At 30.5% G+C, this 12,939-nt stretch overlaps 2 protein-coding genes across 2 annotated transcripts in view; one reads left to right on the top strand and one right to left on the bottom strand.

Annotated features, from left to right (window-relative positions):
• Nucleotides 1-182, top strand: part of LOC113365493 (peptidyl-prolyl cis-trans isomerase-like 3) — a 5,174-nt gene extending 4,992 nt beyond the window's left edge. The window contains exon 4 of the mRNA XM_026607039.1: nucleotides 56-182. Coding sequence (XP_026462824.1) covers nucleotides 56-182 — 127 coding nt within the window. The remainder of the gene's footprint in view (nucleotides 1-55) is intronic.
• A 719-nt stretch (nucleotides 183-901) lies between these two features.
• Nucleotides 902-11,642, bottom strand: LOC113365504 (sarcosine dehydrogenase, mitochondrial-like). Its single transcript, XM_026607048.1, has 16 exons — nucleotides 11,600-11,642; nucleotides 9,837-10,090; nucleotides 9,382-9,594; nucleotides 8,589-8,712; nucleotides 7,355-7,557; nucleotides 6,343-6,526; nucleotides 5,619-5,709; nucleotides 5,364-5,538; nucleotides 4,967-5,188; nucleotides 4,749-4,891; nucleotides 4,291-4,396; nucleotides 3,602-3,750; nucleotides 3,431-3,525; nucleotides 2,802-2,978; nucleotides 2,488-2,654; nucleotides 902-1,093 (listed from the first exon to the last, which is right to left on the bottom strand). Exons 1-16 carry the CDS (start codon nucleotides 11,640-11,642, stop codon nucleotides 902-904), a joined length of 2,538 nt encoding a protein of 845 aa, XP_026462833.1.
• Nucleotides 11,643-12,939: the final 1,297 nt, after the last annotated feature.

Genomic DNA, 12,939 nt, shown 5'->3' with positions numbered 1-12,939 from the left:
TATTATATATAATCATAAAATTTATTAAATCAATATTGATTTTATATTTTTTCAGAGTAATAGACGGTTTTGATACTTTAGATGAATTAGAAAAAATTCCTGTCAATCCCAAAAACTATAAACCAACAACAGAAGTTAGAATTTCAAGTATAACAATACATGCAAATCCTTTAGCAAAATAGATTTTGGTAATTATCATATAAAATAATAATATTATAAAAATTTTTTAATGGTAAGTAATTTTATAAGAAAAAATATTTATTAAGAAAACTTTTTTATTAACAAAATCGTACACTCGTGATAAATGTGAACTGGCCAACTGTATATATACATCTAAAATACACTTAATATCTTTTAATACTTAAGCACTTAATATAAGTACAAAAATAGTTATTTAGCTTAACTTAAATATAATTTGTGATTGCATTTTCTTACCTTATATAACTTTGTATGAATATTTATGAACTAGTAATATCTTGACAGTGTTCTCTAGCAAAATATAAAATTTAAATTTGTTTGAATTTAATTTAATAAATTTCTTATTAAAGAAAGCTTCAAATTTATCATTTTAATGAAAGAAGCATTAAAAACTGGAATGAGAAATAGATAAAATATTAATTGGTAAACTATTACTTTGTAATGTTATAATAAATTATCAGTAATCAATAATATATTTTACTTAAAAATGCTATTGGTTTTATAAGTAACTCAAATATCATCAAGTAAAGAATTAAGAATAATTATTTTATATGTAACTTAAAGCTATCCATTGCTGATAATTATAATTTGTTCTCATTACGTCACCTTTGTTTAAATTTCTTCAACATTATGTTGATCACTGTAATCGCCATTGACCCTTTTACCTTTTGGATCGAACGGGCTTCTTAAATGACAATTAGCATCATATAGTTTTCCCATTACCTCTATTTGATATTTCCAGTTTTGAGAAAATCTGCATCAATAACGCCTCCATCAGGACGAGAAATGTAAGCTTGGCCAATTGGTTTGCGTAACGTGTAACCATACTCGCCGCGTCGAAGATGACCCCGATTTCACCGTTTCGCCAAACGCCTTCTAAGCCCCATATTGGCACCTAAAATTATTAATATATTGTAAATTAATTTTGTTTAACTTGCCCGTAGAGAATGTTTATATTTTTTTGCCAGAAAATCCGACTTGCAATTTGAGAAAAAAATTGAATTTGCATGTGCGTATATTTTTGCAAAAATGTCTGAACTGATTTCAAAAATTCAAAAGCCAATCAATAAAACTTTATAAGTGCGTTGATTGGTATTTGTTCGAGTAACTACACTATTTTATGATTAACTTCCCATAGGGTAAGTTATAGTAATCGCAAAAAATCGAAAATGAATATTTTTATATATCTTTACGTTTCAAGGGTTTCTGAACATTTTGGCATACTTTGGAAAAAATGGATGTATGTGTTCGTGCGTGTGTGTGGGTGTGTGCGTGTGTGGATACAAATTTTCGTCGACAGTTTCGGGAACACCGATTTGAATAATTAAAAAAAACATTAGATTTGTGTTGATAAGGAGACAATTTCTAATAAAAAAATGGAGATCTAGTAAAAAAAAGAGCAAAAAATGCCAATTGGCGGTCGAAAGTGATGTTTCGACCGCCTTTCGATTAGACGTATGCTCATCAAATTATCAGATATAACATAACATATAACATTTCTATGAGTTGCGTGACATCGTTTGTCCGTTAGACGGCTATGCGGCGCTTAAGCGCTTCGATATTTTGTCTCTATGCAGATAAAGCAGTGCGATTGCTTTGAAAAAAAGTTCAAAATTTACAAAATATTTCAAAATAAAGAAAGAACTTCTTTAAGTCTTTTTACCAAAAAGTCATTTTTTTTCAAAAATTAAAAATTTCTCAAAAATATAATTTTTTCAAAGGCAAAAAAAAAATTAATCTTTACTTAATCAAAAAATAATTTTTGGTACGGGAGGTACCAGCAATTTGCCTTAAGGCACGATGCATACACGACTTGCTTCATTTATTATTATATATCTAGGGCTTATTCTATGGCGGTTCTTTTTTTTAAATCTTTTTTCACAATTTCGTTTCAGTGTCATCAGTTTCTATTGTGTAATAAGTCGAGTCAGTTTCTGATACAGTACAGTGTTGTGTTATTCATATATAAATAAACAGTTATCAGTTTGTCAATTCACAATGCGATCAAATCGTTATTTCCAAACAACCAGTAGCTGTCCGGTTGGACTCCACAGGTAATCTTACTTTTATATATAAAATTATTACTTATTTTTTGTCTGAATATACTTATTTTTTTATTCTTCGGTGTATGAGGGGTTAGAAACCGAAAGGGGTTAAAAGCCCATCCTCAACAAAACATGTTTCAAAAAGTATGTTAATTAGCCCATTTTGTAAAATTTTGATTAGAAGTTTTACATAATTATTTTGTAAATTTTTGAAGTTTGTACATTTTTGAAACAATTTACTAACTTGAGCATCCATAGTAAAAAAAGCCAATTTTCGTCTGATGCCATTTTTGCGTTGTTCGTCAATGGCTGCTTTTCCGATGTAGTCTCCGGTCTTTCGGCATGTAAATGCCAATCCTGCTTCTATTGGCGTATCATCAGGCCGCAGGTCAGAATGCCATAAATGGTACCCTAATAACAGACCAAAAAGTATGAATAAATAGTATCAGTAATGGAAGACTAAACATTGGCTGCTGAATAGTTAGATGATATCTCAATAGCTGCTTTGAGTTGTGAAAATGTCTAAATTTAATAGAATAATATATCTTATATATTTACCTTTTTCACTACTTAATGAGTATAAGGCTCTGTACCCGGCATTTCTAAGTCCCTTAGATTTTCCAACATCCATCAAAGCTCGGAAAATTGGCACGCAGTCTTCATTCCGCATATGCAATTCATAGCCTAGCTCTCCCACAAAACTTACACGAAGTGCACGACAAACATAAGATTTAGCTGAAAAAGAACATTCAAATTACAATAAGTAATTTAAGTTCAATATATTATAGTATTGGATGATTTAGTAGATCAGTAGATCGAGGAAATTTAATTTTAAAGTTGGACGGTTTTAGAGTAAAGTTTTAAGGTTGAACGGTTTTCCAAATATTTATTATGCACAAAAACGTTAGTAACAGTCTTATAAACATAATGAGTTCACTCTCTGAAGTTCTTAAAAGACAGAACCTAATAACTCAACAAAAGCAGTTATTCTGAATAATTATATATCTTATACTAAATATATAATAATTATTGCATATATAATAATTAAATATAAATATTTTTATTAGAATTAGTTTTAGATTTGCATAAAATGTGATATTTTGAGATTAATAGCGGTTAGTTATGTAATAATTTCAAATTAATCAAAGTAGAGAAACCAATTTTGATTTTTGATTTTTGAAACTTACATAATCCATCCTTAATCGTGAGCATAGTTGTTGAATTTGGTGGAAGCGCCTCATCACTCAGGTTTGCATTTGTCATCTGTTTTAGTATTTCACGGCTATAATATTTTAATGTTCAGTTATTTTGGTTCTTAAGTTATGATTTAAGGTTATTAATTTTATTCGATTATATACCTATTAGGCCCTTGTATCGATAAAACTCCCATTTGATCAGTGACATCTCTAATGTGGCACTTGAAATTTTTTTCTCTAAGAATTGACTTTATGTGAACATAAGTGTGATAAGCCGATGCGCCTCCGGCAACTATATAGAATCCTCGACCCTGAATAAAATTTAAGCTTTTACAGAAAAAATATACAAACTTTTGATTTTATGTGATACCATATAAATCTAATTCGTAAAAAATACGCGTATAATTGTTTGCTTCTGTTGACGATTCTTATTATTTTAAGTAGGCGAAGAAAAAGTTTGTTTTTGTCTAAAAATATAAATTAATTGTATGTTTTCTTGAAAATCCAAGTCAAGACAAAAAAATGGTAGAATTTACGTTTACATCAGATCAATTTTTACCTTACGCATATAATACTTAAAATTAAGGATATAAAAGAAAAATCACTTAAGTTTTCGCATAAAATTTGGTTTTTGGTTATTCATAACCAGTTTGGAATATACTACAGTTAGAAACTGTTTTCATTAGTTTCTGATAAAGGAAGTAACTATTGGTTAAAAATATAAATTGTCACCTACGTTTTCTCAAAATATTATAGGTAAAACTCAAAAATTCAAATTGGTTGAACATTGGTTTATTAGTTTGTTGTGTAAATTGAGCAAGCCATTTCTTTAATTTTGTTCTATTTTTTACCTTGAATATTGGATCTGTGATATTTCCGACTCCAGGATCTATAGCCGATATAGTTACATCTGCTTCTACGCCACCATTCTGATTTAATGCACATGTGTATACTGTTCTGAAATTGTAATATTACTTATAGGGTAAAGTTTATTTCTTCTATGAATATACAAAAAATGTCCAAACATTTGGACAAGGAAAAGAACTGAAACTAAAAGCTAGATGCAGTTACTTAACTCCTAAAAAGTTAGCTGATAGTTATTTGAAAAATAAATATTATGCGATAAATTTGCAAATTAAAAAATAAAAATAATTGATTGATTGTGATTGGTTGAATAATATCGTTATCGAGATAACTTATAATGATAATTCTAAATGTTTAATACTTTTTATTTAATTTATATGTAAAACTATAGCAAGTGTAAAGAAATCTTTCGCCTTAAATAATTTTAATAATTAGCAACACTGACTTGTTTGTAGGTTTGTTTGTGTTTGCAGTAAATATGTAGTCACTGGCTTGCTGGGCGTCAGGTCCTGTTAAATATAGTTTGCAAAAATAGCTCATATTGAACAAAGCTGCCTGCTTTCGACACGCCATTGCTTCGGAAGCAATCTATAAACATAATCAAAATATTTAATATAAATAATTAGAATTCAAGTTTCATATAAAAAATTGTCAAAGACTTACGATATCGTGGCATTCAGGAAATCCAAATCGATATTCTCCTTTTAATTTCTCTACATATCTCTGATCTGGTGATTTTTGGTGGCCGTAACTGCCATACCAGTCATATGTTGTCACAGGTGCTGCTGTTTTAGCATCTGGTGATTTGACTTTGTCTTCTAGGAAGTAACCTGGACGTTCCCAACCATGCCTCTCTTCCATAACTGCGTGATATGCCAACATTTCCTGAGATAAATATTTTAAAATAAATACACAAATGCATTTTGAAGTGGTAAACATTATATATATATATATATATATATATAAACATATAATGGTTCTTATATAAATAAAAATATGTGCAATAATTTAATTTAAATATTAATGTGTATATTACAAAGATATTGTATTTGATACGTACATCATGTAGTGGGTCTAGATGTAAATTACGCCCAGCTAAAGATTCGTCATGCGGGAAAACTATGCTGTAATTTTTTACATAGCTTTCGTGACTTTTCTCGGTGGCCCATTTTGTATCATTCATCTGTTTGGGTGAAAATCGTCGTATGTCGTAGGCAAACATATCGAAATCTGGCCTTCAAAAGAAGAAATATGCGTTATATAAAAGTTTTTTTTATACAGCATAATTATTATTTATTGCAAGTTGATAATATACCTTCCATTTATTACCCATTTCGCCATTTGTTTGGCGCAGCCTGCTCCCAACATCATGCCGGCTGAATTATACCCACAGTTATGAAATAAACCTATCAAAATTGAAATATTATTAATTAACGAATTCATTGAATTCGGATCTGAGACGATTTTTTATAAGATATTTTCATATCTTTCTTAAATTTAAATATAAAATATTTATAATTTACATTATATTTCAAATATTTATATTTATCATTAACAAAATTTAGTAAGTTTGATACATTTGATATCAAAACTGACTTGATATCACTAACACAGTAATAAGATACATTGCTATACAAGCCAAAATCAACCTACACACACAAAGGTTTAAAAAATATAAATACAATAAATAACTTAATTTTTTTGTTAAATGGTTCGTTTGAGGCATCAAACCAAGTTCTTGGCGAGATATACCGGCATTTTCTAAAACACTTATCTGTACGAGGTGCAAATTCAATATCATAAGTGTTAGATATCTAGAAAAATTTTACGTCGGTTATTTAAAAATAAGATTATGCAAGTTAAATTTTTCTATTTGTTTGTAAAGCGTCGTATTTAATATACGAATAAATGTAATGTGATTTTTTCATGCTAAATTTGTTGAATGCAAAATTATTTGGGACTTGTTTCAAAACAGCTATTATATGATATATAGCTGTACGTAGTATAAACATAAAAATATGATATTAAATTAAACTCACCATGTAATCTAGGATCGGGCCCCATAATGGGTTTATGATCCGGTGTGAAAGATTCTGGTCCGCAAACTGTTGACTTAATCCCAGCTTGGTCGAAAGCGGGACAAATTTTACCGGCCCAAGAAGTGTGTGCTTCAAAAACAGACCAATCCAGCTCGTATAATCCAAATGAAAAGTCTGGTGGCACCTGAAAGAAAGTAAGTAACAAATCAAAGAAAATGAAGCCTAACATTATCGAACAAGGTTAATTGCGGGCATATGCTCCTAAATTGGTGATAGATCTATATTGGTGACTATAGATTGGTGATATATATATATATATATATATATATATATATATATATGCATATTGAAAAGCGAAGTCGAGAGTGAGCAATAAATGATATCAGAAGAAAGAAAGTAACTGAAGATGACGACATACCGGCGGACTTGCTGAAAGAGCTGGACAACAACGGATTAAACTGACCAAATTGTCAAACCAAATTTACCGAACGTACGAATGATCAAAGAAATTTCTGGGTGTCACGAAGATAGATTTTCAGAAAAAGCCCAAAGCAAATAAGTGCAGCGACCACAAGTTTGACTTAGATTCTGGACAAAAACCTTATTATAGATAATAACATCGAGCAGCACATGAGCGAAGATCAGTTTGGTTTCAGAAGAGAAAGAGGCATCAGGGGCGCTATTGGAATATTGAGGATAATCTCGGACAGATGTCTCAACGTTAACGCTTTTTTCATAGATTGGCTGAAAGCTTTCGACAGAGTCAAATGGAGTAAGCTTAGGAGAATTTTAAAATCTATTAACGTCATTTGAAAAGATTGCAGGACGATCCATAATTGAAACTGTATATGGGATAGAAAGTGAAAGTTCTAGTGCATCAGGGAGATTGTATCAAATAGGTAGAGGAGTGCGGTAAGGATGCTGCATGTCACCGATTCTATTCAATCTATACGGAGAATGACTTGTTAACGAGGCACTTGAATACATTGGAAATTGTTATTATTATTATTACCTTTCCAAGAAGTATAGGATCGGTTTCATATCCGCCCATACAAATGCTCTCTCCTTGAATCCGGAAGTAAACTGACGCATCATGATCTCTTATATTTGGTAATCCTTGCGCACCCATAGGTTCCGAAACGATATAAGCGTGCTTCATAGGAATCAGAGGCAAGGATAAACCTAATTCTTCTAATAGATGTCCACTCCATACTCCTAAAAAAATATGCAAATATTTTTAACTTTTTGTAGGGTAAGTTATGCAATCGTAAAAAAATCGAGAATGAAAATTTTTGCATATCTTTACGTTTCAAAGGTTTCTGAACATTTTGGCATACCTCAAAACAATGGATGCATGTGTGTGTATGTGTGTGTGAGTGTGTATGTATGTTTGGATACAATTTTTTGTCTACGATTTCGGGCGTATGGATCAACCGATTTGAATGATTCAAAACACATTCGATTCCTTGTAATGGAAAGACGTCGTGATTAGTTTTTGGCGAAGGCAGGTCTAGCCGTTTCGAAGATACGGGGCAAAAAAATGCCAAAAACGGTTTTCAGTTTTTATGCTGATTGTCAGTACCAGTAACGAACTTTCACACAGAACATTGCTTAAGTCTATGTTTGAATTTAAATTGAATATATCGAATATATAACGAATATAAAAAAATCTGCAGTCCTAAATTCAAATGCAGATGTATACGAAAATACGAAATTTAGATTTTACCCCAGCAATCTACATAATTGGATCAATATTTATGAATATTGAAAAAAACAAAAGGTGTTAGGATAAAATGGTAGATATTGCAAAATCATCAACAAACGTCTTTGATTTATTTTGATTGCGCAATGTATTTGAGTAAACAGATTGTTTATTTACATTGCTCATATTCGTACTGATAACATCTGCAAAAATAAAATCATACACAAAATTAAGAGAAAATGTTATCTATTACAAAAGACTTTTTGTTATTAATGTATCCCATTAACGTCAATGGGTTATTTGATAAATAAATCAACAAAAAATATTCCTGTGATTTGTTTTCGTAACAAAAGCAAATAATATTTACAATTTAAGTTGATGTGTGGATCTGTAAATATATATGATTAATAATATTTCTAGATATATAGGAGCAAACAAACAATCTTATATATTTTGTTCGTATTTTTCATGTCTGGCTAAAGATTAAAGAACGACGTTTCAAATAGTTCGTATAATTTTTGAATAAATTTATTTATTAACTTACCTGCAGCGTTAATGATACAGTTAGTTTTTATAGTTCCATGCTCAGTCTCAATGCCTACAACTTCTTTTTCACCCAATAGTGTTTCGCCCACCAAAATTTTAGTGATGGGACAATTTTCAATAAACTGAAAATAAGTATTCGAGTAAATTAATCAATAAGTAAAAAAATATTTACTTATAAGTATACTTGGAATAAATAGAAGGAGAAAGGTGTTTCAATGTAAAGTTTTTGATTATTCTTTTTTTGATTTTGATTATTACACTCCTATAGATGTTATATATATATATATATATATATATATATATATATATATTAGGGCGGGTCGATTTTAAGGTCACTTAGTTACTTATGATTTTCAGATTCTTGAGACCAAAATAAGATACTTTGCTGATGAAACCATACCTCTAAAGTGAATTCTAATGTCCAGTGCATCCCAAAAAAATAAAGGATGAATTTTGAAAAACTTTTCAGGGCAGGACCCAGGGGTTGAACCAGGGGCATAGGTCGATCGGCCTCCCAAAGTTAGTGGGGGGTGGCCATATATTTGGAAGCAATTGGGGCAGTTTAAATGGGTCAAAATGGAATTTTGGGTCAATGCATGGGGCATCAAAATTCACTTTAGAGGTATGGTTTAGAGGTATCTTATTTTGATTCCTACTATCCGAAAATCATGTGTGCCTACGCTACTTTTTTACCCATACAAATATATATATATATATATATATATATATATTCATATGAATACCAATAATTAAAAATTTATATATATATATATATATATATATATATTTACTTTTCCTCCTTTATGTCCAGCCGCTCTGGTTAAAGCAGCACACATCATGGCGGGATCGACTACTCCGTCTCCAGGACTATAGAGAGCCCCGTAAAAACTTTCAGGATCTAATAATGGGAATAACTTTTGGGTCTCAGATGGGTCCAAAATTTCGCTTTCTACATTCATGCATCGACCAATTGTTGATAAACGACGGTATTCATCCAAACGTTCCTACAAGGAAAGATTTAAAAAAATTACTTTGTCATTTACAAATTTCAAAAAGATTTAAAAATTACTTTGTCATTTATGAGCTTCATTGATTCGTATTTAATCAATGACAGTATATTATTTATTACAGTTTCAATTACTGAGAGCAAGTTTTATAGTAAGAAATTCAATTATTTATAAGTCTATTGCATTTCATTAATTTTAGAAGGCTTCGATAGAATTTATTACTTAAAGTCACTCGAAACCTTAGAATGTGCAATGAAGATTCCTCCGTTATTAATCCATCCTGAATTGAGTCCAGTTTCTTCTTCTAGACTCATCAAACGGTGCCTGGTGTCCGCCAAAATTTGGATTTCGGTGTCGTTTGGCCGAAGTCTCCATACCAGACCAGCTGTGTGCCAAGTAGTGCCACTAGTTAACTGAGATCTTTCCAAAAGGAGGGCATTTACACCTCTTTTTGTAAGTTCGTATAAAGTATTGCACCCGGCGGATCCACCACCTGAAATATTAATTGAACTTCAAAAATTTGTGAATATATTGAAATCATGAAATATTATTACACATTGCTGTAGCTGTATAATGGTCAAAAAACGGTATGGACATCATTTGCTCTTGAATAAATTCCGTACAAAACGTTATTTAATCAAAAAAAAAAAAAAATTAGCTACTGTTGTTAGTGTGAAAATTTATTGCAATGTGTAGTCGTTTTAATTGAGAACAGAATGAATTTGTTTTTCAATCGATTTGAATGGACCAAAAACAATTTCTCCATATCATTTTGGATAGTTTTACACCAAACGTTTTCCCAAAAACCGCTAAACCGATTTCTCAAAACTCGAAAAGGATTCACGTCGACTAGCTATGCAAGTAGATGGGCCGAATCGTTTCTTTAAAAATAGTACAAAAGTTTACAATTTTTCAACTAACAACATCTTCGCAATAAAACTTACACGATTTTCAGGATTTAAAAATCATTAGTAAGATATTAGTTTAGAATAATGCTGATTATTTTTTTGGTAAATATCGGCCGATCCGTTTCTTTGTAATTGGTTGCTAAATTTTTTTTGGCGATATGAATGAAACCGAAACATCAACGCCTATAAACAGTAGGCCTGTGATTGATCACCGTTAACGTTCATATTCAAATAAAATATTTTTTTGTAACACGAATTAGACCAATTACATGTTATTAAATTTAATTGATACAATTATTGATATAAGTTTGTTTGATCAGTTAGATATAAATTAGAAATAGCACTGCTTAGTATTGATGAAGAATGTAAATTTTATTTACAAAATAATCAGTTGAAAATTTTATCAACTTTAAAGGTTGCTAAATCTCAATTCTTATTAATTGAGTCGATAATTTACATATTGGAAAAGTGCATGGCATTTTCCTTCAAGTCAAAACGTTCATTACTACAAGTTCTTTTTTTTCTATTACTAAAATATTGAATGTTATATATTATACATTGATATTAATTTATTACTAATTAATTTATATAATTAAATTAATAAATTATGGTATTGTTATTATTATAATTTAACATGTAGTCATTCATTTGTTTTGTAAATTGTTTGAATAGATTGTTTATATTTTACATACAGATTCAATCTATAATCATAGTTCATTTACTGTGAAAGTGAAATTAATCCACAAAAGTGATCACAATTTAAATACTTTTTTAATTGTATCCCCATATGGGGGTACGTTAAGTGATATTATAGTTTTCATTTATGAAAACACTTCAAGAGAATAATAATATGCCAAGTTCAAACTGCGAATTCGATGAAGGCCAATTAAAAAACAAAATACAACCTAACACAATGTCAACTAATTTGAATTTAGAGGAGACCGAAATAACAATGGAAGAAGACAATATTCCTTGGCAAATAGCTTCAAAATCGAAAAAAAGAAAAACACAAGATCCTAGAACGCCCATAGAACTAAGGAATAGATTCAGTATATTAGAAAACACGTCGAATGAACCCGAAAAAATTGTCAAACCTCCGCCGATCTTTGTTTCAAACGTTTCTGATATTAACGACATGTTCAACGACATAAAAAAAGTGTTAAACGAAAAACAATATTACTATAAATGCATGCTTGATAATTCAATTAAAATCCAGTGCTCAAATTCTGACTCATATAGACATCTAGTGAAGTTATTAATAACCAAGAAAGCCGAGTTTCACACTTTTCAACTTAAAGAAGAAAGAGCATTTCGAGCAGTAAGTAGATATATCCACCATTCAACACCCATTGAAGAAATAAAATCAGAACTACTCAAATCGGGACACGTAGTAAGAAACATAACTAATATTAGAAGTAAATATGATAACGAACCACTTAACTTGTTCTACATTGACTTAGAACCAGCTGATAATAACAAGTATGTATTTAACATAACTAAATTTAAAAACTCAATTATAAAAATTGAACCACCTAGAATTCACAAACGAATAGTACAATGCAGCCGTTGCCAAAAGTATGGTCACACCAAGGCATATTGCCATCATATCCACCGCTGTTTGAAATGCTCAGATTTTCATGAGACTGCAAAATGTAAAAAAGAGCCTCATCTTCCAGCCAAATGCACCTTATGTGATCAAGACCATGTTTCGAGTTACAAAGGTTGTCCCGTATATCAAAATTTATACGCTCAGAAGTATAAACAAGAGGTTCGATTAACAAACCGAAATGCAGTTTACTCAAATCCGACTTACACTCAACATACTACTGAATCAAATATAAAACAAACATTTCCTACAAATGGAAATCGTTCAAATCTTAACAACGTATCTTACGCCGATGCCACTAAAAATAATCGTTCCTTTCAAAACTCATCACCAGATTCTTCCACTCCAATAAATGAATTCTTAACCGAGTTCAAAATTATGTTCCAACAAATGTACCAACAAAATTCAACTATTCTCAATATGCTAACCATTTTAGTAAACAAATTAAATAATGGTAGAAGCAATTAAAATATGTCAATGGAACGCAAACGGCGTCATTCAACGTAAATACGAATTGGAAATATTTCTAAAACTCAATCTAGTCGATATTCTACTAATTTCCGAAACTCACTTCAACGATAAATCATATTTCAACATTCACAACTACATAACCTATTCTGCAAATCACCCGGATGGGAAATGTCATGGAGGAGCAGCAATTCTTATAAAAAACAATATTAAACACCACACCTTGCCCCCTGTTCAATCAGAGACTATACAAGCTTCTTTAATCTCTATGCAAACGAAAATTTATGATATAACACTAGCATCTATTTACTGTCCGCCAAGACATAAAATTTTAGCCGCTGATTATACTTCATTTTTCAG

This window comes from Ctenocephalides felis, unplaced genomic scaffold (genome assembly GCF_003426905.1).
Source record: "Ctenocephalides felis isolate EL2017-DRISC unplaced genomic scaffold, ASM342690v1 CF-g0.4_SCAFFOLD_01062, whole genome shotgun sequence".
In the NCBI taxonomy this organism is placed as follows: domain Eukaryota; kingdom Metazoa; phylum Arthropoda; class Insecta; order Siphonaptera; family Pulicidae; genus Ctenocephalides; species Ctenocephalides felis.
This window is presented reverse-complemented; position numbering and strand designations above follow the sequence as displayed.